The sequence below is a fragment of the Pristis pectinata genome, chromosome 11, assembly GCF_009764475.1.
Source record: "Pristis pectinata isolate sPriPec2 chromosome 11, sPriPec2.1.pri, whole genome shotgun sequence".
Classification (NCBI taxonomy): Eukaryota; Metazoa; Chordata; class Chondrichthyes; order Rhinopristiformes; family Pristidae; genus Pristis; species Pristis pectinata.
In genome coordinates, this window is record NC_067415.1 from 50,204,401 (window position 1) to 50,231,362 (window position 26,962).

Sequence of the window (26,962 nt, forward strand, 5' to 3'; positions counted from 1 at the left end):
CAAAAAGGAGTTATTACAGACTTCAAGTTACCTTCATCCACTTGTAAAATATTTTGGCAGGGTCAGGATGGGAAAAGTCTGTCAGAAAAGAAATAACTATTGTGAGAATTTTGCTTTGAATGGTATTAAATTTCAAGTTTTTAAAGTATATTTTGCTGAAGATTTCTGAACACAGGGAGCATCATAAATTCAACTCAGTTCAAATAGGGGTTCATAGTTTGATTGTGTTGGAAACTCACCCTGCCAACTAGGTGAAGATTCCCACTGTGATGGGTGGAGAAATGTTTCAAAAAGGGCTGAATATTTTGCTACTTCTAACATGCAAAGGAAATATTGTTCCCTTGCCTTCAATGGGACAATATTTTTCCCTAATTTAACTTCTGTTAAATATTTCAATCATTTGAAGTGCTTTTCTGCATTATAAATAACTGAGCTAAGTTATAATTTTTTCAGTTAATTAAGCATAATAAATAACCTTTGAAACATAATTCAAACCAAAATTCTGTTAATGTTGCCTAATGCACTAAAATGACTAGATATTTTCACCATTAAACATGTATAACCCTATAGTAGATTAAATTGTTGAAGTTTTGTGTTTACCTTAATGTTCATTTTTTCAATGGAATATACAGATACATTTTTGTGGTCTTGTGTCTTGTTATATTTTTTGGTCTTGCTCCAATTTATCAGTTTTAGTTTTGGAGGCTTTGTTGCTTTGGATGCAGTTAAACTCATTTCTTTTCATGAAATGAATGAGATGACGAAGGATAAATTTGTTAAACCAATGAATGGAAAATAAGATTTTTTTCTTGCAGGTTGCTTGTTGGAAATTGAATTAAGAATTGTTGATTCAACTCAGATTTGTTTACAATCTACTTTCAATAAATGCAAACTCCCTTAATAACTAGTATCTAACTAGAACAAGGGATTACATTTAAACAAATCATTATGAAAAGAAGTTGATATATGAAACAAAAAATGTGACCAGTAACTAATAACTATATTTGTTTGCATGAAAACTGGATATTCATTATTAAAGGTAAATGTCAAGGTTTAGTTCATGAGAACATAGTTGCTATGATTCATTGAGACTTTTAGAAATGTTTTTTCAAGAGGTGAGGTAAACTCAATAATATCATCAGCAGTTTCATTTGGTATACATCCCCAATAATATTTTCCAATCATTTTCCACAATTAGAAGTATTAAGATGCTACTGAACTATTTTGTCTTCATGGGATGTGATTGGAGTTCATATCCGGTACTGTTATTGTTGTTCCATTCATCCTGGTATCATGCTGCTCGCCGGAGTAGTAATTTTGATCAAGTATTTGCAATTCGAAACTTGGTAATTTGGAAAGTGCAAGTGTAAATGGGATTGGTCAGATGCAACCAATTATGTTGTTAATTGTTGTAGAAAATGATTGCAGGGGAGAGGAGTCAGTAGTAATCAGTGGATGATATTATTTCCTTTTGGCTCCTTAATTAAGGCGAGAACAACAGTAGCAATGATCAACCACTCACACATTCTTACATTTCTTGCCGCATTAATTGTAAAAATATTTATAATAACATACTAATGTAAAGCTGCATGAATCCCATAATTTCCTTCATTCAATATATTAATTTCTTCATAATTACATGCTTCTATTGCCATCCTGTCAAGCCTACCCAGGAACAGCTAATGAAATAAGCACATGAATAAACTCAGACAGAGAATGGATTGCCATGATGGAATCTTTAACATTTCAATTTCTTTAGTTCCAAAAATTTTTTTAAAAATTTGACATCCAATCTTTTGCTTATAATTTAAAAATATTTCATTAAATAAACAAATAAAAAATCAAAAATACTCTTGAATTATTCAGCTGCTATACTGCAAAATTTGTTAACCATGATGGTTTGAGCATTAATTCACTGGAGATACCAGTGTACTACTGACATACATCTCTATAGGAAAACAAATAGCATACATAACCTTTATTGCACTATTTAAATTGAATTAAAGACTTTTAAAGTTATCAACATTTAGGAAATGATGACAGAATTAAACATTTGCTATGTGATATACAAGTACTTAACGTTCATTTCAAATTCCTCAGTACATAGTTTAACACAGGCATAATCATAAATTAATCAAGAAAAACACAAGAACTTAATATGCTAAGATTCAAATGATACTTTTCAGGCTTTGATTACTTGAATTGTGGTTGTTCAACGTTATGTGTAAAAAGTTACTTCAACACACCATTAGTAATAAAGGTTAATCAAATTGGAAAACACAAGGTATTTCCATTCTTTCGGAAATTTCATATGTCTGACACGAGTAAGCAACACTTGCCCCATTTGGGGCTTTCCATAGCATTAGCTGCAGGAAGAATCTCAGCACAGAGTTTGACTGTGAGGTTATTCCATTTAAGTCTGATAAACAAGAATGGGCTTGAAAATCAATCCCTTATGGTGTGCTCAAGCAGGAATTACAAATTCTAAATGTTTATTACAATAGAGTCTTAGATAGATTTGAAAGTGCATTAATAAATTCAAATAACAGAAACTGGGGAAAATCAGAAAAAAAACTAAGATTTAATAGATGAAACTGTATGAACATCAAAAACTCTGAACACTTGGATCATGATTTAAAAGAACTGAATAGATGGTACTAAATCCTGAAATCCAAGTGGGCAGACCCAAGGGAAGTCAGAGGCTAATAGTATATGGCCTGTGGATAATAACTTTAGCTGAATAACATTTCTTACTATCGCAAAGGGAGAATAATCTTCCTCTTGTTTTGTTAACTGCATATGCCACAGGTATTTTGCTTGGAAGAAGGAGGACATCTCTCTTAAGAGCAGCACCGATCACAACTCCGCCAACCTACATATCTCTGAATCTTGAAATTATGCTTATATTTTTCTTAGGAAGCATTAATATGAAGCCACATGCCAAATCAAGCTGAGTTATTTCAACACTAAGACACTGATTCAATAGCCCAAAGTGAAAGACAAAAGTAGCATCCTTTCCCAATGTGTTATGAGATGAATAGCAGTCCTGGTTCAATAGGGGATACATGTGATAAAATGACATGATTAGATGGCAAGTTGACACTTATTTAAAACACGGAATTTCAGAATGAATCATTTTTAAGCGGATCCAGTTTTGTTTGCATACTGAATACTTCAAAATTTTGTTGTCAGGTACAACCAGATCAAGAAATTTTAAAAATGCAATCCACAACTTTGAAAAATGGGAGATACAGAATATCCTCCCTGCCCCCCCCCCCCAAAAAAAAGAAAGATATTCGTGATGATGAAGTTTGGTCCAGTTCTGTAAGAGTTTTCCAGTTTGGAAGTTCACAGAATTAAAGTATCAGTATCAAGGGAACAAGGCTCAGAGATTCTGAACAGCATCAGTGTTTCTCACAATGAGATTGCAACCTGAAATCCCACCTCCCTTCCTATAGAGTTTTAATATCTTAAATGCTGAGACTCATATCTTTTGATGTGCAATCTTATGCAGAAGTTGTAGAAATGTTACCATATTATGCAGATCTTCAGCATGCAGATTATAGACGTTAATAATAAGCTGAAGCATATTTAACATATTGTTTTAATTCCCAATTTCCTTTGATTAGCATCAAGCTTCATTTCCTACTGGCATTAACTCCATGCTAGAGTTTGGTTCATGAGGCACTGGATTCCCTCTGGTACATGCTCAATTGGTCATTCTTGAGCTATGAAAGCAACTATTAGAGTATTATGGAGTTGGGAGATATGGGAATGAGTGGACTAAAGGTCATTACAGTCAAACTAATCTCGTACTCATCCAATGCAGCAAATACAATCCAGAACTAGCAATTATCTCTAATTTTATTTAACTGGTTTGGAGGAGGAGAAGGCAATGTAATATTCCTACTACCTCTCCAGCTAAGATGAAGCAACTCAGCAGAGAAGCTTTTGGGGAACAGTCTTTCCTGTTCAACGGTATTACAGTTCAGAATCAGTGTTGTTCCGCAGATAAGAACATGGCTGTGTTGTACTACATTTTTATTCTTTGAACTGCACTTTTTGATTAAAGAGTGAAACTTAAAAGGATTTTAGCCAGAAGGAAATATTTTTGTGATTTCAAAAGGAGCTCCCTGATATTTCCTTGAACTTCAATATAAAAGAGCTAGACAGCCTTATTAGACTTGGTCTTATATCCTGGGATCTTATTATGAATTATAAGGAAGAATGTCTGACAACAAGGTCTCCAGGCTAAGTCATTAAGTTATGAGTATCTCAAATGGACACATTCAACGTGAGGTGAACAAAGCAGACAGAAGGCTTGATTCAACATGAGCATTGTTACTTTCAGGAAGGGGAATATTTATTCTCAAATGAAGTTTACATTGTACACAGCTAGATATTATCCATGTTCTTGGACCCCGCTGACAAACAGCAATGTATTTTTTAATCTGTTGGAAATACAACAGGTGATTCTCTAAAGTGCTTGAGGGGTCTATATGATTCAGAAGGCGGATGTCTGGAGAAATAAGGGATAAAGTTGAGGAAAGTTGTCTGATTTAACAGAATTCTGAAACAGTCACTTTTTCCTTCAATTGCTCTTATATCTATGTGGTAGCTTATAACTTGTTTTAACGATTGAGGGAATAAAAGATTACTTTTAATTCTCTAAATTTAGATCTTAAAGAATACTTGGGCGGGAGAGAAAATTCAATTTTTGTAATATCATTAACTAGTTGACCAATGATTTCATCCCTGAGTCATCTACATTAACGAAACACTGATCCAGATGTCATGTCTAAATCTAACTGTAACTAAGCCCTTCATTGAGGAGGTGATACCCTCTGCTTTAATAGAACACTGATCCAGATGTCATGTCTAAATCAAACTGAAATTAAACCCCTCATTGAGCAGTTCCTGCCAGAATAGTGGATACTGCATTTGGTGCCTATTGTCACTTGATATAGTGGCACCCTGCTTCCTGGAAATGTAAGATAACCTAGGCTTATGTACAAGAATGATTGCATCCCAACTGAGAAAATAATACTCTGCACAGTTAATTCCTTGGTAGAGAAAAAAAAACACAAATTCCTTTACATTACTGTCCTATTTCTAAATGTGAGTGCACAGACACAATTATGATGTCATTCACTTTCTGGTCTGAAAAGTCACATATCTGTGCAATCACAATAGAAATTTAAATGTCTTATGAATCAGCGTCTGGAGGGAGTCATGGCATGGCATGCAGTAAACTTGCTTCCCTGATCCTGAAACCACAATGGAAATCTATACTTGTAAATATATTGATTTCCTGGCTTGCAGGATATAATGCCCTGGTTATGTATGTGGGCAGATGAGAACTTCAACAGCATTGTAAGCACATTATCCAGATTTTTGCTTTGTTTGAGTGCATGTACTGATTTTTCACCTTCCAGCCTAAGAGAGAGACTTGGATGGTTATTCTCTGAGAAAGGAAAGCACAGTGCCACCACATTAAGTTATAGAGGCTCCAGTAAAAGCTCTGCACCTGGGATTTACAAACCTGGCAGTAAATATCAATCCATTTACTAGTTCCTATCATGCACAAATTTAGAGCTTGGCTTGAGGCACACTGGAATCTCTGTTCCTTGTCTTCCCTTAACAATGCTGTGAATTTCCATGTTATCAATTATTGTTTGAAGGGAAACAAAATGTGACTACTGAGGATTTCTTATGGGCAAAGTGGAATTTAAAACCTGAGGAGCCCAGAGTAATGTAAATTCCCCAAACAACATGAACACTGAATATCTTTCAATAAACAATAACCTTGTGACACAGTCACCTATGCAATGTTTACCTTCTCCAGCAGTAAAGCAGCACTCAATACAGTTGATGGCTGTGGCAGAAGAAAAAAAACATAATAGCCAAGGTTTTCTGATTGGAAATAGTAAAGAAAGACTACCTGAAAAGCCGCTTAAAAGTATGGGTACCATTTATGGCACATGAAATATGATGAATGAAGAAATTTTGGGGGTTAAGCAGCTTTCAAACTGAAGAATACAGCATTTCCATTTAATGTTATAGCAGATGCAGAAACTTTACATAACTTGAATGTTACAAAATACCAGGAAGTACCAAAAGATACAAAATCTTTTTGATCTGAAAATTACACATTAAACAACAAGACTAAATTCACATTTCATTGCTTATAAAACATATAGTGCAGCTAAGACAATGTACTTCCACCAAAACTGATACCAAACATCATTGCTAAGTCTTTTGTAATAAATTTGAAAACAATTTTCATTTGCATTACTGTCATGGTCACAAAAATAGAATAAAGCTTGCATAATGCAAAAAAACCCTGCCCATGAATCAAAGCAGTCAGATGCGACAAAGAGAGAAAGTTCCTCATTTCTTGTGGAAGAGCAGTGGCTTCACCAGCCCAGCCAGGATCTTGGGTATCTGTGTAGTTATTATCTCTGACATCATCTCCGGAAACTCCACACTCAGCACCTGGGACTGAACAAATGTATTCAAGCAGAACTGCTGCAACCTCTTGACAAGCTATTGAAAAAAGACAGTAAAGTTACCAAATCTTAATGTGCTTTCCTTTACCTGATCAGTTTTCAACATTTTGAATGGCTTTCTTTATTCACTGGATCACATAAGCAGAGATTGAAGCCAGAAGTCATGTTGATAGTCATCTCAAACACTTAACACCTACTCATGATTGTCAGTTTTAATTGCAAACATTGATCTTTTATTTTCAATGTCCATTATAGGAATGACCATATAAAAGTGCCAAATATTTGTTCACTGATATCAACAACCGCCATGTCTAATCATATTTCTTTAAAAAAAGGAATAAAGCTTAATGTGGTCACTCACAGGCTTCTAGGCTACTTTGGAAAAATAGGGTCACAAAAGCTGCCTAATCACACAGATGTAAAGATGTGCAGGCACAACACTTAAGTATTGAGAAATCCCATTGTATGAGGAATGTGAGAAATTAGAATTGACATTCAAAGCAGAATTCAATTAACTAAAAAAAATTCAATACGTAAAAGGACAAAGCAATACTGTGCCGATTAAAATAGCTAGTCACATGTTCAATCCAAAGTTTATGTGAAATCTGTTGATCGCAGTGTTTCAGTGGGAGAATCATGTTGACCTCAGTGTCACAGGATGAGAGATAGGGACATTATCTAAGGTTCTCACACCACTGCTCTCCAGGGACCTTCACTGAGAAGATGTGTGCAAGGGCAGGTGATGTTGATAGGATAGGACCTGACTGTTACAGTTCTGAAGTTAGGCAGAGTTCTGACATGCCAGGTTTAAACATGAACAATGATAAAGGTACCAGTGGTTGACAGTTGCCTCTTGAAACCATGGCCCAGTCAACACTTAATAACTTCAATTTAGCTGGGATAAAAACTGGTGAAGAGAAATAGGAAGAAAAAGAAAAAACAGATAGGCTATTAACATATTAATAGAGTTTGATCTTAGTTGTAGCACTGTCAACAATCTCTGTCTCTGGGAATACAACTGGCTTATTAGCACATGAACTGATTGGGTAAACATAATTTAAATAAATCTATGAAACATATGATGGAACATTAACGATAATCCTCAACCACCACTCATAGTGGAAGAGTAGAAAAAGAAAGCTATCCAATATATCACATTAGGTAACCACACCTACTTCATGCATCGAGTCCATGAGTTTAGTGAGCTGGTAAAGACGCTGAGAGCTGCCCTGTGCACCTTTCTCCTGCAAGTTAATGGCTCTACTCAGCTCCCTAATGTAGTCTCTCCGCATCTCTTCAAAGTAGGACTGGCTCTTGAGGCCTTCCAAGGGAACTGAAAAACAAATGCCAGTTCCGACATAAAACTTTCTAAATGCTGGATAAAACCTGCAGACACTGCCTCAAATGGTTCCTTATTCTAGCTTTAAAACCTTTGTTTTTAGCACAAAATTCACAGTCATCCTGAACAGATATTAAAGTATTTCCTTTTGGTGTTTCAGGACAATGTTTTCAAGTCTTCCTGTGCACCCAGCAACCATCAAGTTTATGAAATATTTTCTTAGATCATTTGGTTCTGACGACACCTTGGTGTCATAAGAACATAAGAAATAGGAGCAGGAGTAGGCCATCTGGCCAGTCGAGCCTGCTCCGCCATTCAATAAGATCATGGCTGATCTGGCCGTGGACTCAAGTCTATCCACCTGCCTTTTCCCCATAACCCTTAATCCCCCTACTATGCAAAAGTCTATCTAACTGTGTCTTAAATATACTTAATGAGGTAGCCTCTACTGCTTCCCTCGCAGAGAATTCCACAGATTCACTACTCTCCTGGAAAAGCAGTTCCTCCTCACCTCCATCCTAAATCTATTCCCCCGAATCTTGAGGTTATGTCCCCTAGTTCTAGTCTCACCTACCAGTGGAAACAACCTTCCTACCTCTATCTTATCTATCCCTTTCATAATTTTATATGTTTCCATCAGATCCCCTCTCATTCTTCTGAATTCCAGTGAGTATAGTCCCAGGTGACTCATTCTCTCCTCATAGGCTAACCCCCATCATCTCCGGAATCAACCTGGTGAACCTCCTCCAAAGCCAGTATATCCTTCCTCAAGTAAGGAGACCAGAAGTGCATGCAGTTCTGGTCTCACCGGTACTCTGCACAGTTGCAGCATTACCTCCTTGCTCTTAAATTCAATCCCTCTAGCAATGAAGGCCAAAATTCCATTTGCCTTCTTGATAACCTGTTGCACCTGCAAACCAACCTTTTGTGATTCATGCACAAGCACTCCCAAGTCCCTCTGCACAACAGCATGCTGCAATCTTACACCATTTAAATAGTAATCTGATCTTCAATTTTTCCTTCCAAAGTGGATGACCTCACATTTACCAACATTGTACTCCATCTGCCAAACCTTTGCCCACTCACTTAACCCATCTATAAACCTCTGTAGACTCTCTGCATCCTCTGCACAATTTGCTTTTCCACTCAATTTACAGTCATCAGCAAACTTGGATACACTACACTCGGTCCCCTCTTCCAAATTGTTAATGTATATTGTGAACAGTTGTGGACTCAGCACCGACCCCTGTGGCACTCCGCTCACCACTGATTGCCAACCAGAGAAACACCCATTTATCCCAATTCCCTGCCTTCTATTGGTTAACCAATCCTCTATCCATGCTAATACATTACCCCCAACTCCATGCATCCTTATCTTATGGATAAGTCTTTTATGCAGCATCTTATTGAACGCCTTCTGGAAATCCAAGTATACAACATCCACCTATTCCCCTCTATCCATTGTGCTCATTAAATCCTCATAGAACTCCAGTAAGTTTGTCATTACAGGACCTGCCCTTCCTGAATCCATGCTGTGTCTGCCTGATGGAACCACTTCTATCCAGATGTCTCGTTATTTCTTCCTTAATGATAGCTTCAAGCATTTTCCAGACTGCAGACGTTGCTAACTGCCCTATAGTTACTTGCCTTTTGCCTACATCCTTTTTTAAACAGTGGCATGACATTCGCTGTCTTCCAATCTGCTGGGACCTGCCCAGAGTCCAGAGAATTTTGGTAAATTTTCACAAATGCCTCTACCGAACGCCATTTCTTTCAGTACCCTGGGATGCATCCCATTGGGACCAGGGAACTTGTCTACCTTTAGGCCCACTCATTTGTTCATCACTACCTCTTTAGTCCTCACCTCCCATCACATCCATAACATCTCTCTTTGTCATGTTAAACGTGACCTCCACCGTGAAGATCGGCACAAAATAGTCGTTCAAGGCCTTGGCCAATTCCACATAACTCAATATCTTCTCATCTTCCAAGGGACATGTGTTCACTTTAGCCACCCTTCTATGATTTAATTATAAAACTTTTACTATCTGTTTTTATATCTTGTGCTAACTTACTTTCATAATATCTTCCCTTTCCTTATTGCTTGCTTAGTGGTTCTTTGTTGCTTTTTAAAGTTTTCCCTATCTTCCAGTTTCCCACTATTCTTGGTGACTTTGTATACATGAGCTTTTAGCTTGATGCCTTCTTTTATTTCCTCAGTTATCCCAGGCTGGCTCTCCCCACCCTTACTGTCCTTGCTTTTAACTTCAATATACTTCTGTTGAGCACCCTGAAAAATCTCTTTGAAAGTCTTCCACTGTTCCTCAGCTGTCCCACCATATAGCCTGTGTTTCCAGTCTACACTAGCCAACTCCTCCCTCATCCTGTTGTAGTCTCCCTTGTTTAGGCATAATACACAGGTTTTAGATTGAACTATTGCATCCTCCATTTGTATGAGAAATTCAATCATACTATGATCACCCTTTCCAAGAGGATTCCTAACTACAAGATTGTTAATTTTACCTCTCATTGCACAGGACCATTTCTAAGATAGCATTTTCCCTTATAGGTTCACTAATATGCTGTTCAAGAAAGCTACCAAGGATGCATTCTATGAAGTCCTCCTCAAGACTGCCTCAACCAACTTAATTCGCCCAATCTATGTGGAAGTTAAAGTTCCCTATGACAACTGCCATTCTGTTCTTACATGCATCAAATATTTCTTGGTTTATTGCCTGTGCCACTGTAATGTTATTATTCAGTGGCCTATAGACAACTCCCACTTGTGATTTTTTTCCCTTTACTATTCCTAACCTCTACCCAGATGGACTCAACATTCTGCTCCTTAGATCTTGTATCATCTCTCACTATCGCCCTGATCTCATTCTTAATTAAGAGCGCTACCCCACCTCCCTTACCTTCCCGCCTATCCCTTCGTAGTACCTGATACCCTTGGATATTTAATTCCCACTCATCTCCACTCTGCAACCATGTTTCAGTAACGGCCACTAAATCATATCCTTTTGTACTGATTTGAGCCACAAGTTCACTGACGAGCATTCAGATAAAGTGCTCTTACACTCATTGTCCTTTTAGGCAAGGTTCTGAGAGATATATTTACCCTGACTTAAACAAAAATGATTTTAATAAAATATCAATGGCTGGTATGTGGTCCTTAATGATTTTTCCATGGGGAATCTCACTCATCAGCAGCACTAAAAATGTGGCACATTTGAGCACCATTCTCCACCCATCAGCTGGAAATCTGGAGAACAGTGCTACATTTGCAACAGATATTTAAAGGAAGAAAGAATATCCAACTGAAGAGGAAATTTCAAAATAAATCATATGGTGAGATTTTAGTGAGAGCCTTTCTAACAGTATTCACTATGGAAAATACACTCAACAAGGAAGAGATGTAATTGACTTCTCATGGTTACTGCTGAATCAAGGATGTGTTACCTTCTACATTGCTGGGTCCATGTACACTACTCACAAAAATGAAGTTACTGAAGGGGATACAAAGTAAATTGTTGAACAAACGCTGATTATTTTCAGGACTTTTGTTTATTCGGTGTATTGCATATCTCTGTTATAATATTACATGATCATAGAATATTATCAATATTCTCTGATGAATCCCTCTCTTATGCTGTATCCTACACCTAAAAAAAACAGGTTTTGGGTGGGTAGCCGTGTGTGTGAAATGAAATTATAACTCATCACTGTTCAAGGGATGAGATTCCACCCATTTTTACTTTTGAACATTAGTTAAACCCTGCTTACTTCATCATGCCTTGGATGAGTAGGGGATTGACAGAAAGTGGCAGAAATTGTGCAGTCCAGAAGCTGTCTGCACAAACAAGTAACACTGGTGAAAATGACGTCTGGGTCAATCTGTGGTGGTCTCATGTTCAGGGGTGGGGTTCTACAAAAGGGGAAGGCTTCATTTTTCCTGAATGACCAGGAATCCTTTGATATTCCAAATCCTATAACGTAAGTAATCAAAAAATTTACTTGACATTTTCTGGTTCCTCTTTCCATTCTCTTCTCAATGTGATGTTGTTATTCATTCTCTTAACCTTACAAGTCACAAAAAGATTATATCTGCCAAATCTGCCACATCCTGGTGATAGTTTACCCTGTTAATCATCATAAACTACATGCTATTTATTATAAAAACAAATCACCTACAAGGTAACTAAAATGAACTTGCAATTTACTTAATCAGTTGTTAAAATCCCTGCTGAGCTTTAAATTTCTCTATTGAACTATGCCGGAATTTTAACTTCAACATTTAAGCTATGATAATATTGAAGATTCAAACACTATTTATAATATTCACCTAATTCCTGCATATCGTGAAAAACCAGTAGATTGTAACCTTTCATTTAAAATTCATTTGTAGGGTCAATACCATAATAGCTTCATATCCAAAATATTCTTGTGCTGCTTTAACAACCTGGACTTCTTTTAATGCTTACTAGCAGTTTTATTGCAGGAGCTTTCTCACTAAAATCCTTTCCAGTCCATTCTTCTCATTAGCAACACATTAGTAACTTAAAAAGATAGCTAGGCTGTTAAAGCAGCAAACTTCTTTCTGGTCTGCATGCTGCAAGGAAAGCAGTAGATTCACCTCTACTTGGACAAGCATTGGGGTGGAGCAGTCAATATTTCCCTCATTAACCCCAGTCCATAGAAAATATCAGGCCTGGATTTTGTTGGGATTTGTTGACAAAGCTCCAGTGGTATTTCCTAGCTGCTCTTTGCTGCTGGATTCCACATGGAGTCACCAGCACAGCATTCTCCAGCATTTCTACAGCACAGGATCCATGTCCATTCATTTCAAAGAAAATTTTGCAGCTGTGATGAAAAAATGTCAGAATAAGATAAGTTATGTTTCTTTATTGACATTTGTAGCAATGGTGGAGGCATTATTTAAAAGTAATCTAAGTGTTTCTTTAATGTTGTAATTACATTAATAGTTTTTAACTGTTTCCAAATGGCAGGGGCAAATCAGTCCACTGCTAAAACAATAAATACAACCAATTCCCAAATCACCTTGCAGTCCCCCTGCTGCTGACTACCACAAGGTCAAAAGGTAAAAATAAAAGCCAATGTTAAATAAATGTTGCAAATCACCACAAATCAAAGTAAGATATTATTTTAAAAATACACTAACTAATCATCTTTGCACATTGCCTTACTACCTGTCTTCCATTAGATACAAGAAAGCTGTCATCTGTTGTTTCAGCAATGCCTCCACCAATGAAGGTGAACCAAGTCTCTTCCTTCTGGTTAAAGCCATGCAGTCATACCTGATCCTTGCTGGCTGTGATTACGTATCATTCTGCCTTGCAGCAGGAGGGAAGTGTGTCACTGAGTGACTCGCAATGTGTTTCCATTCTATATCTTTCATGGTTGAATATCTGGTAAGCTATGAGATATGAGTGTGAAGCTTGCAGCAAAGTTTTCAAAGATAAAGTGAATATTAGGCATAGAGGGGATGACTGGTGGGTAAGTAATGGAAATCCACGACATTGACCAGTGTCGGACGCTTGTGGTGCAGTTGGTGAAGTGTGGCATTTAAATAAAACAGACACTGACCTTGACAATTCATCTGAGATTGTTGAATGTCCTCACCAGGTCCTTTATCTGCCACATCTAAGCTATTACTGCCTTCAGGAAACTTGTCTTGTGAGCATCTTGTACCCTTGCTGAAACAACGCATCTCTCTGCCTCTCCACCTCCTGACCAAGGTCTTAAGCGCAAATTCGGAGACTCCTCTAGTATACCCTCTTCTTTGTGGAGCCATTCTTCAACGTCTCCCAAGTCAAACCAAGTTCCAGGATGCATGCCAATATCTAGTCCAGCCACAATACACTTCCCCTCTGTGAGTTGCTGGCTGACTTTATGCAGAGCTAGTCCCACATAACATTGGCTGCGTTGAGGTCTCCAGCCAATGTGCCATATCTTGGTGCTGCTGCCATGCAGCAGTCATGTGGAGCAGCATGGTTGGAGTGCTCCAGGAGTGCCCAGAAAGGAATAGGCATGGGTTAATGATCTGGTGCGATCCTCCACTCCCTTCATCATTATGCCTCCCACTCATGTCCTATTCAACAACCATCGCATTGTACAATTATGAAACGACTGTGCGGAAACAGCGCATTGGATGAGGCTTACACCTGTGAAAACATTGGGGAGTGAACTGCGGGTACTACAGTAACTGTTCAGTAATGCCACAAATAATCAATTTTCAAAATGTGTAAAACACCTATTAATAACACTGAAAATTATAACCATTTAGTTTGCACTTTGCAATGTGCCTTGCTGAAATTCTCCACCATATCTGGGTGTTTAAAAGCTAAACACAACAAATGTGATAAACCATTACTTTGTATGTGGACCATTTGATAAAGTATCACTGGGAAGTGACTGGGTCCAAGAGCAGTTAACAGAAACTCACAAATATTCCGAATCTTGAGTTAGTAACTATTATTTAAGGAAAACTGAAAACAATGTTGTTTTTGTATTATTAACACTGATATTCATCCACCCAGCTCGAATTATGAGGTGAGGAGATGGGGATGGAGAAATTGGGGGTTGGGTGGGGTGATTAAAATAGCTTGGGGAGGGGCTGGTATTACATTGAGCTTTCAGTTCGTTCCTGCTCCCTTCACCAGTTTTAATTATCCGGTAGGCACAGGATGGCAGCTCACCCAGAGGAGGAGGGCCTGGTCTAAATGACTGTTGCATCCCATGATTTCATCAGGGTGGTATCCCATTATGCCAGACTATGGCCTACATGGTCTCAGCATCTCACCACCACCACCACCCTTCTCCCACAAACAAAAATGTTTTTCTTTTGATCCTACCTCACATTTCCTGGACTTCCTCCCTCCATGTCCACAGATTTGATCCACGTTCTCTTGCTAAATACCAGTCATGATATGGCACCTTGCCTTAAGCCTACAGCAACAATTCCCACCTTCAGCAAGAGGTACCCAATTTTGTAACATTCGTTACAAAACGGTTGTGGATGTTGTAAAAAACTGATTTGAAAACATGCTGCTACAATTCATGTAAAATAACGTGAAAAATTGTAATGTTCATTTTTGTTTGTGACCATTTGTAATTGAAAAAAAAGTATAATCAGGTGGAAAAGTTTGTGTACATTCTCTTTGGTGCCAGGTTTAGAAATCACCAGATTTTCTAAAGCAAGCTCAGGATGCTCTTAAAATAACCCAAGTAGGACCACATGACGTCAATAAGATGTTGATGCACCTTCCTGCATCCTTGTGAAGGTTTAGGTGATGAAACATATTGGCAGCTTTTTCAAAAACAAAGGTAAAGAATCTTCAGCCAGTCTCAGGCAAAGGGGCATGGATATCTTTTTATGGACAGCGTTGGTAAAAGTTGCCTTGATTCATTATTGCTGTTTTGGCCATCTGGACAGGAGACAGCATGTTGAAGGCTGACCAGAGCTGGGGGAGAGTGAGTGCATGGTGAAGTAGGTACTCAGTTGTACACCCACTTTCACCACCATCTCCCAGGTGGCCCACCCACACTTTTCTGTTCATGATGAGCGGGATGACACTTTCTAGGGAACAGTGGGATGATAAATTGCCAAGGCTAGTCCATCACGTGTCATATTTAAGCTGTGAGTCACAGTGTTTTAGCCATCGGGTAAGGTCTGACTTCATTGGTTTGATTGCCACTTCTGATGCCACCTGCAGATGGCCATTCTTTCCGGGTACAAAGATACCATCGCAAAGGCCAGTCACAGGATGTGTTTGAGTGTCCAGCTGGAACGCCAGTCAATATACTCCAAATTCATTACTGCTGTTCCAGAAGTATTCTATTCATCGAAGATCCTTTAGGCACAGTACCCAGACTTTTAGTATGGAATCTCCACTGTTCATCCTTCCTCCCCCATCTGTTCTGACCCAGCTATGTGTAAGTCACCAGGTGAAACCTCAACTCTTTGGCACTGAATTTATGTGCATGGCATATCCTCCTGCAGCTCGGGCAGCCTGGGCAACCTCCTGGCCAACCTTCAACCACATTATTGCTGCTTAACTAGCCAGCTTCTTTTTCTGAATGCCCTAACAGGTCCCAGCAGCATACCTGAGGGTTACCAGAATGAGGTACAGCATTTGAATGCCTGGACTCCACTTTGTATTCCCCCCTGCTGTGATTCCAGCCCCAAAATCCTTCTCATTGAATGTTGGAGAGTCCCTTTAAAGTGCAACATAAAATTAAGTTACTTGGATCATCACTGTGGCTGCACACACTGATTGGCTGGGAAATCAGGAAATATACTGGCTGGGTTAAAGTACCACTCACTGAAGCTCTGCACTTAGGTATCAGAATTTCCTGTGTAGTACCAGATCAACAGCTCCCACACCATCGTACTCTCGACACATCAGGAATTTCAAATCTAGACCTGGCATTTACTGTTGATCAGACCCATAGATCAACTTGAGCTGCATTGACCAGTTGCTGGATTGTAAAACAATTCTACTATTTCAACACTTCTAGTGACATCCAGCAATACAGTCCACAGAGCGCAACCATGTGATCATTTCCTCCTGTTCATTCTTGTTGACGTAACTTTATTTGCACATGGAAGCAATGTTTGATGAAGGGTCTCCAGCAAGATCACTGATGATATAAGGGAAGCTGTTGAACAATCGTTAACTGCTTCCAGAGCTGTTCAATAGCAGTTCACTGAAGGAAATCTCAGCTGAACAAGCTCTTCTTCTCACAGCTACCATCGGGCAGGAGGTACAGAAGCCTGAAGTCCCACACCACCAGGTTCAAGGACAGCTACTTCCCTCTAACCATTCAGTTCATGAACCAACTTGCACAACCCTAATCACTACCTCAGTTTAGCAACATTATAACCACTTTGTACTGCAATGTACTTTGTTTTTGTTTGTTCAAAGTTGTTCTTTCTTGTGAAGATTGTGTATAATTTGATTAATTTATGTTTTTCTTGTGAATGTTGTGTATCTGATGTTATGTGCTTGTGATGCTGCTGCAAGTAAGTTTTTCATTGCACTTGTGCATACATGTACTTGTGCATATGACAATAAACTTTTGACTTTCTTCTCCCCTAGTTGAACTAAGATGCTGAACATCTGTCCCATCTTTTCACCCATAACTAAAAGCATCCGTCCAACTATCAAATGTGCTCCTTGTGCCAATTCGTACTGCAAGAGCTCAGCCACCTTGAAAATAACCTTTGATCACAAAGAATTCAAAGATCTTTTTGCCTCACAAACTTTCACTCCACAAATGATTTGTGAGCCTGGTCTGAGGTTCTACTGTCAGCTTCTCATAACTTTCCAAGGTCTGGTGTTTCAGTGAGGAGGTGTCAGCAACTCGAGGGGCTGCCATAGCTCAAACCAGCCCCATCGAGGTGCACACCATCAGTACTTGGCTGGGGCTCAGACTTCCAAAGGCCCATCTGAAGACTTGGGACCAGTCCATGCTCTATGCCTTGGGCTAGCTTGCTTTTTGGAACCAAGGCAAGCACTGGCTTAAGAAGCTGTAAAGGTCCAGATATGTTTTTATCATAGTAGGTGCAACATTCTCCATTTCCAGAACTGCCCTGCTATTGGGCTGCAGCTTAGCATGGCCCCCTTAACTGAGCTAACTTTGGCTCTCATGTATTTAATTTCCCAGCCTGTCCACCAAGGCTAACACACAGAAAGCTGGAGGAGCTCAGCAGGTCAGGCAGCATCTATGGAGGGAAATGGACAGTCGATGTTTCAGGTCAAGACCCTTCATCTGGACTGAAAGATAGAAGGGAGATGTCCAGTATAAAATGGTAGAGGGAAGGGGTGGAGCAAGAGTTGGCAGGTGGATCCAGGTAAGGTGGAGGGGGGGGCGGTGATGGGCAGATGAGGGAGGGGGGAGAGTGGGAATAGCGTCACTAACTGGGAGGTGATAGGTAGAAGTGACAAAGGGCTGAGGATGATGGAATCTGGTAGGAGAGGAAGGTGGAGCATGGAATAAAGGGAGTGTTGTGGGGAGGGCAGAGGGGAGTAGTGGATGAGCGGAACCAGTGGGAGGTGTGTGTGGGTGATGGGCAGACAGTGGGGCTGGAGGAGGGAAAAGAAACCCGGTGCTGGGGGCAAGGTAGATCAGGAGAGGAGAGGAAAGGGAAAAGGGACAGAGGGGGAGCCGTTACCGAAAGTTGGAGAATTCAATGTTCATGCTGCCAGGTTGTAGGCAGAATATAAGTTGCTTTTCCTCTTTTTTGCATTTGCATTCTAGTTTGCATTTAGCCTGAATGTGGCAGTGGAGGAGGCTGAGGTCAGACATGTCGGTGTGGGAATGGGGAGGAGAATTAAGATGGCTGGCGACAGGGAAATCCAGGCAGCCACAGTGGATGGAGTGAAGGTGCTTGGTGAAGCAGTCACCCAGTTTGCGTCAAGGCCTGCCTGGTTGTTTTAGTACTGGAGAGATGCTGCTATTGGACACATCTGAAACTCAGGGGAGCCTAGATGCAGCAACCCTTGAGGAGACCACAAACTGTCACTGCCATGCATGAGAACATCATGCAAGCAGATCACGTACACTACTATACTACAGTCTAAGTCTTCTGAAGCTTGCTGGAAGACAGTCCAATATCTTTAGCAAATATTCTGCGGAAAACTCCTTTGACCTTAGTCTTTTTCAGAAGTATTAACACAAGAGTTGACCTCTAGTCAGCTCCTCCCTCTACCATTCTTGACACCTCCATTAATTCTTGCTCACATATGCTCAGTGAATCCCCAGTGCAGGTCCCTCACTAAGGATGCCAGCCATTTTCGTTCTGATGATTGCTGCATTAAAAACAAATCATAGTCTATTGTTATCAGGTTTCCATCGCTATTTTGGTATTAAAATCCAAGATATTGAGAAAGGAACAAGGTGTAGCCCACAGTATTACTGGCAAGCAGTTGCCTGTTCAGTGACAACAGTAGGCCATGGCAGCTGATCATGGTTAGCCTTCACACTGCCTGTTGAGCAGTGTCGAGGCTAAACATGATAATCTGCCATGTTAATATATTATTAACAGCATCTTCCAAAGGAGTGAGTATTTGTAGTAGCAAGCCCTCCTCCTGTGCTGATTGTCTTTATTGTTTTGTGTGCCACTTTGCCTGCCAAGAAAATATCAGATCTGAGCCAGAATATCATATTGGACATGAAACAGTAGCCAGTGAGACCCAAAGAGAGAAACAGATCGAATCAACATATCATACAGCACAGGAGGGTATATCATGTCTGTGTCAGCTCATTAAAGCAGTTTCACAATTAGTCCCACCTCCCTGTTATGTCCTCATGGGTCCAGAAATATTTTGTGCAGTATCCTGCTGTTATAGTAAAATTGAATCAATCGTGAATAAAAGGGAATATTTTTCTGGCTGGAGTCGTACTTTGCACAAAAGAAGACGGTTGTGGTTGTTGGAGACTGATCACTCCAGCAGTAGGACATAACTGCTGCAAGTACTTCAGACCAGTGTCCAAACCCTAGCCATCTACAGCTGCTTCAACAAAGGCATTCCATCATCTACAGTTCATGAGTTGGTAATGTAAGATAAGATATCTTTATTAGTCACATGTACATCAAAACACACAGTGAAATGCATCTTTTTGCGTAGAGTGTTCTGGGGGCAGCCCGCAAGTGTCGCCACGCTTCTGGTGCCGACATAGCACGCCCACAACTTCCTAACCCGTACGTCTTTGGAATGTGGGAGGAAACTGCAGCACCTGGAAGAAACCCACACAGACACGGGGAGAACGTACAAACTCCTTACAGACAGTGGCCGGAATTGAACCCGGGTCGCTGGTGCTCTAAAGCATTACATTAGCTGCTACACTAGTGGGATACTCTTCCCTTGTCTGATGTATACACCTCCAAACAGCAACATACCGCTATGTCAATATCACTGAGACAAAGTAATTCACTTGACTGGCATGCCATCCACTATCTCAAATATTCTCTTCTCCTTCCACTGAGGTACTGTGGTCAAATGGCGTACCATTTATGAAATGTGTTGCGGCAGCTTGTCAGCACTTCTTTCACAACACCTCCCAAACTCATGAGCCATCACCAAGAAGAGCAGGGACAACAGGTGCAAAGGAATATCACAACCAAGAGCTCCCTTCCATGCTGCAAACTATCCTGACTTGGAAATATGTTGCTGTTCCATCATCACCACTGAGTCTAAAGCCTGGAACTCCCTATCCGACAACACTCTGGAAGTATCCTCTCCACAAGGAGCACGATTCAAGAGGTCTGCTTACTGTCGCAATACAGGGCTAATTAGGGATAGGCACTTATTGCTGACCTTGCCAGCAATATTCACTTAATAATAAATATTTAATATACCCCTTAGTGAATAAACAAAGGCAACCTCCATTTTGAGAGTTACTATTTAATCTGTATATAGGCACTGTTTTCTAAAACAATTATATCATTATTTCACCTCTGGTTCTTTGGCAAATTACAATAGATCTGCATCTTCTGGTTATCCTCCAATCTATTAGCACAGTTTCACCTGATTTACTCTATTCAAATCTTCCATAACTTTGAACAACTCTGTTAAATCACACCTTATCCATCTCTGCTCTAATCACAAGAAATTTACAGAGCAAGCTGAAAACAACAATGGTTTGAGGGCGGTAGGGCTGTGAGTGAGAAATGTCACACATTAACATGCCTGGCTCAAAACAGGGTGTGACAGCACACATTGGGAACTTGGTTGGAGAGAAAAGTGATGCAGAGTTTGACCACCTCAGCTTTTTAATTCCTGTGGTGAATTTTTAGTTATGTAAGTAAGTCCTGTGACTGTGTAACATAAAAAAGCAGCATTTTCACATAAACACTACATATTTGGATGTTGCTGTTAACTTCTAATAAAATACCCATCTGAGTTCTGAAGCTGCTGGTGCCTTCTAGGATGCAGAGACAGGTCTATTTATGGTCACAATGTGATTATATGATCAAATATCATTCTTCGAAGCAAAAGGCCATTGCTGATGCTCTATCTAGATTTGCTTACGGAGCTTCTGATGTAAGGAGTGAGAATACAATTTTCACACTGTAAGTCATAAATGAACCACAGAAATTGTGCCAACAACCCAGCAAGACGCACTCCTGATGTGAGTCTACAAACATAGCCTGAGATAATGAGCCAGCCTGGGCGAGTATTCAAATTCAGACTTCCAGATGTTCTACAAGATGAAGTTTGAACTGTCAACAGCAAGGTTGCTTAAAATAGCGCTGTCAAGTCATTACTCCAAATATTCTCAGAAGATAGATTTTGGATGAATTGCAGGCAAAACATTTGGCTATTGTTAACATGGAAGCCATTGCCAGCAATGTGGAACAACAGTGCCTAAGATGCCACTGCAGTTATGAGGATGGCCAATATGACCATTCCAAACAATTCATGCTGATGTGTCAAAAACAAAACAAAACATGGATTGAAGTCAGACATTGTGGGGCTTTACATACGATCGAAGAGTTCTGACAGAGCTTTGAGCCACATGGAATGCTAGAGCAGTTATTACCACAGTTCAATTTGCAACCATTTGACTGCTTCATGCCATGTGGTGGTAAGAAGCATTCATTGGTTCCTCTTTATCGCTCTACCTCAATTTGTGCAACAAAGAGAGCTGTACATGTACTGAAGCCCTGAAGAAGCAGGTGTTCCCAGCTTCCTTCAGTGTGGCAATGAGTCATTGGTTGGCTAATTTCTTGTTTACATGCTGCTGTACACAAAACTTGCCCGTGGTTTACAGTGTGGTTGAGTTGCTAATGTGGCCTTGACTGAATGCAGTGGAGCTCAGTATAGCTTGGAGGAGACCATGGTGAGGCAGCAATTGAAACAAAAGGCAACAGTGAGGCAACAGTGAGAGAAGCAATTCAGACAGGGTGCAAGAGGCAAAATCTCAAGACAATTGAGCAAAAATGACACACAAAAAAGGGGCAAAGGGGAACTGATCCCCGAAATAGAATCTGGTATGTTTTGGAAAAAAGGTCAGAACCATGCATACCAGTCAGATGATCACTGCAAGAGGCACACTTAAAGGTACTGAAAGGAGGTGTCCAGTTCCAAGGTGGATGTAATTAACTGCTGTTGAAGTACCACACAGCAACACTGAGGCACATTCTCCATTTCAAAAAATCTCAACTAAACTGATAATCTCTAGAAGCCAGTTAACAGACTGAATCTGCAATGGCTATACATATTTTGGAAATACACACTTTCTTCAAAGGGGGAAAGCAGTGTAGTGCATTTGTTTTTAACTATGCAAATAAGATGTATGACTGCAATTAACAAACATCATTGTGATGTAAAGATCAAGAGTTCAGTTGTTGCAGTTGGTTTGTAACAAAATGCATGCCCTTGTTCTTAATTTCCTGATGTTTACCAGCATATTGGTGCAGTTTAGAGCTCCCAGCCTAGTTCACAATCCATGCACAAAGACTGGGGAAAACTGGGGAAGAAAAAAGTCTGTTTGACCCGCAAGAATCACAACACTTCTAGATCTCCATTCAACCATCCAAATGAGCTGACTTTACAATATCTACTCAACATATCATCCTTCCAGTAAAGAAGTACTTTCAGATAATTTTATTAAGTTTACTTTTAAGCAATTCCATTTATTGCCACAGTCCTTATTTAATTTGAAACAATAGTTCAAGGCAATCAATGGGGGTTGTGCTCAATACCACTGAGATCCTGCTGGAAGAAAGAGGGAATCCATGGGAAATAGCAGTGACATAATTGTACCTGTTTTCTGCCTGATATACAAAGGCAATGGATGAAGTGAGATTCAATATATTTTCCTGGCTCATTTGAGACTTGGCATGGTACAAGAGGTCTATACATTGAGGGAAAAGTGGACAAAAACAAATCAGTCAACAGCCTTGAACTGTAGTTTTTTGAAGTCTTGTTGGACACTATTGTATGGATGATTAGAGAGGATATGGCTACAGTCTGGAAGGACCTAACCACCTCCAACTTTCCCCTTCCCACATTCTCTTCCCACTAACAATGTCACACCCTCCACCATCTCCACTGACAAAATGTACCAGAAATGTGCCAGCACTTGTATCTGCATCAGTCTGAAGGGCGAAAATTAAAAATGGTCCTCCTCCCAGCCCCACCCACCACCTCCATATAATCTGCAATGATATCAAATTAGGACTAATCAAATGGATATATCCCTGGCACTACCACTGAGACCGTGTGAAGCTATAATCTGTGTTACTTTATGTATCAAGTCATTAAATTTGAGCTGTCTGTGGAAAATGACATAAATTATGCTCAACATAAAAATGAGTTTATCTGAGAGTACAGTGCTTCATGACACAAGCCTTGCTGTAGCATAACGAAAGCTCTGAGTGCAGCAATACAGCCCACTGGCTGCACTGTGGTATCCTTTGTGGACAGACTTGTATAAGGGCTGGCTCAAATATTATGCTTTTGAAAACACTATCATTCCACCAGGGTCATGAAGAAAATATTGGAAAAGGTCATGGATATGGGAACTCAGTCTCAAGGTAGGTCTAATTTCACTTCTCTTGGTGTCTCTAAAAATAATATGTAGAGATGCTGCTCTTTTCCACATTGTTGTCTATGTAGCTATGGTTAAAACAATAGACTAATTTGCTGACCACAGTGGAAAGGAAAACAGATTCCTAATTGTTGTTTGATCCTCCCCAACAGATTTTTCTTTCTGGGCTCCATCCTGGTAGTGATTAAGAAAATCTACCCAATTATGTCTGTTGTGAATGAGTCTGCCAACCCACCTGCATTATTTTGTGCCTACAACTACATACTTACTGGATACTCCAGTATTTCACAATTTAGTAAAGGGCTTCTTCATCTCTCAGATCCATATGGATTCAGTAGAGTATACCTGCACTCAGCAATATCCAACAAGATGTAAAACAAACAAGCTCTTGAGCTTGCAGCTTGCATCCATTCCAAAAACAATCATGTGCCCTGGCAAACAGAATGCTGGAGGATGCAACTATACACCAGTGACTGGCTTACACATCTGATGTCTCCTCGGCTTCCTTGAAACTATCTAATAACAATAAAAAAAATTTGTAATGTTTACTAACAGGCGAACTGTGCAAACAGGTTCCTCAGATTCTTTTCCAACAGTTAAAAGAACGTTTTTACATTGCCCGAGTCAAACTTCAGCTTTTGAAGAAATAGGTGCAAATTAATTCTCTATGCTAATGGCATAAATTCCAACATTTGAATGTTGTAGCTATCCCACAGTAGGGGGCAATTTTCTTCACCTTTGTTCCTAAAGGAGACAAAATAATTGCAAAAAGGAAGCAAAAGGGAATGGAGCTCTGCATTTCCTGTTCTCTGCCCTTGATGGGGTGACAAGCGAAAGCTGGTATTACTTTGGGGCTAACACTGATTTAGCATTTGGAGTGATACAAGATACAAGACTGAATCAAGTAACTGATCTGGAGATGTGTGGAGACTTTAAGGTAGTTATACCATTTAATATGACAGAAACAAAAATGAGTCAGACTTGCTTCAGGTCAATGAGAATGTGTGCAGTAATGCTTTTTGGTACCCAGGTAGCAGAGTTGCACAGCAGTACAAAGAGATATTTAGACTGGGGAAATGTTTGAATGCAAAGTCTAATCAGAACTTCCATTGCGCAAGATGAGCAAACTATCACTGGATTCTGGCAATGCATGTCTGAAAAATTCCGTGAGTAAAACTGTCAAGTTATTCTTAACTGAAAAGAATATTATTTGCAAACAATATTGTTTTCGAAATGCATTAGATACAAACCTAACTTGTTTTCTTGATTTCTATAATCATGCAATTTTCCACTGTTAAGCTTTGGTGTGAGAACATTGTACTGTGCCATTTAGTCAGAATTTTAAAGCATTCCATGATAAGGCCAATAAAACAGAAAATGTTGTGATTAGCCAATTTAGAATAATTTTATTAGTTCAGTTATTTTCAATAATTGGACACTTTTTCTGAAGAGAAGTTACAAGAGTCTGGAATGTCGATGGAGGCCATTCAATGAATCATTGGCGGTTTATCACTTGTAAAGGCGAAAGTTCTAGTCACTAATGGTCTGCTTAAATGCATAATGTATGAAGGGGTACAAAATGGCATTCCTCAATATGAATTACTCTGACTAACGGGTATCAACAGCCAGTGCATTATCTTTTATCACAATGGCCCCAAACACAACAGACACTGCCCTTTATCTAACCTTGTCAACATACCTCCCCGTGTTTAAAGGGTGTATTCAAATACAAGGAGACTACAGAACAAAGAAAGGTTAGCAGTTAAAACAAATTTCTAGGACTGGTTGACTTTAGGAAGCAGAGACTACAGATGTTCACCATTTATGGAAAATTGATTTAGACTCAGAAATTTGAAGTATGTATTCAAATTTGCAGATGATGCTTTATTGAGAGTGGGGAGTGCAGGATGTAGAGAGGGATGGAAGTTGTCATTAACAATGCAGGGAAAACCAACAGAGAAGAAGACTGGCTTACAGAGCAGGTGGGCAATCAGGAGGCCAATTGTTGCTTGGAAAATAAAAATAACTTAACTAGGTAGAATCACAGAATCAATGAAGGAACAAAGCCACATAGCGATATTATCGCCAAAAGTAGCCATACAAATTGATTAGATCATAAAGAGTGCAAAGTACTGGGCTTTATTTCTAGAGGAATAGAATACATAAAACTGGAGAGAATGGTTAATTACATGGATCCTTGCTTAGTCCACACAAAGAATTGGGAGCAGTGCTGGGAGTTAAATTGGATAGCACAGGAAAATGGGCCAGGTGATCAAACTGTGCATTTGACTGGTGTGTGTTAAAGGGTATGGCACCAAACTTGCACGGATTTTGGAAATGATGAGCTTGGAGCTCATCATTTCCAAAACGACATGGCGAGAAGCTTCATTGATTAACATAACAACATCCCCATTTGAAGCACCTGATGTCTGAGTTCCAATGCAGCAGTGGAAGCTTAATTTTAGATCATGGAAACTCAGACTGCTGTTTTCACCGCTTCAAATATGAGGGTTTGAAGGAACTTGCAGGGTACCACAGTGATCTGTTCTAATAAATTCTTTTAAGCCTTTTCCTATATTCAGTATTTCTTTATTTGCTTCCATTATACAGTTGCATAATGATAGTTGTCATTGATTAACTCATAGTAGTAATCTCATTCCCTTCAATGAGAACTGACCATGCTTCATACCCACGCACCAGGGTGCAGCAGGCTGGAGTGTTTTTTGTTATAAAACAGGGATACAAAGTCTGGTTTCAAACCATCTATATTTTTAGTGTTAAGAATGTCAGATTGGACACATATGGCATCTGAAACATGCATTTGGAGTGTGAGTTAGCCCAGACCCCTTGAATGAGATGTTAGCACAAATGCAACTGATGTCTGCTGAAAGTATGCAGACTAGAAAGGTTGTGGTTCATAAGAATGCAATACTGATTTTTATCAGCTAATGCTCACTTGTAACATTGCAAACCTGAATACACATTCAGTAGTGAGAAGAATCTCACACCAGCAAAATGTAAAAGAATAATTAAATGTTTGCACGTCAATCACTGATGATTTCTATTGACTGTTGCAATCATTGTAGAAGTGTTTAGTACTTTAAGTTTGCTAGCATTAAGTGGTGTCAAGTGCGGAAGAACTTTACCCTGACTACAAGACTTCTGCATCAATCAGGGCTTGCTAACATGGGTGGATTAATGGATGTTCTCCTGGAGTACAGCTGGACTGAGAGAATGAGCAGAGAGGACTATAGCAGAATGAACTAGTACAGTGTCAGAGCAGTGGTTATTTAGCAGTGTACGCTGATATACATCATAACATCTGTGGAATTTAAGTTTAATTAATAAGCTGGAATTTATAAAAAGAAACTATTGGACTGTCATAAAAATCCATCTGGTTCACTAATGTCCTTCAGAGAAGGAAATCTGCCTCCCTTAGCTGGGCTGGCCTTTCTGTGACATCCACAACAATGTTGTTAACTCTTACCTACCATCTGAAATGACCTAGCAAGCGACTCAGCTGTATCATAAC

At 39.5% G+C, this 26,962-nt stretch overlaps 1 protein-coding gene across 6 annotated transcripts in view; it reads right to left on the minus strand.

The window, feature by feature from the left end:
• Positions 1-3,252: 3,252 nt before the first annotated feature.
• Positions 3,253-26,962, minus strand: part of LOC127575652 (progesterone receptor-like) — a 253,476-nt gene continuing 229,766 nt past the window's right edge. For all 6 annotated transcript variants that reach the window (XM_052025535.1, XM_052025538.1, XM_052025534.1 and 3 more), the window contains 2 exons: positions 7,685-7,842; positions 3,253-6,546 (listed from right to left, as the gene is read on the minus strand). In XM_052025535.1, coding sequence (XP_051881495.1) covers positions 6,391-6,546; positions 7,685-7,842 — 314 coding nt within the window. In that variant the 3' untranslated portion in view covers positions 3,253-6,390. The remainder of the gene's footprint in view (positions 6,547-7,684; positions 7,843-26,962) is intronic.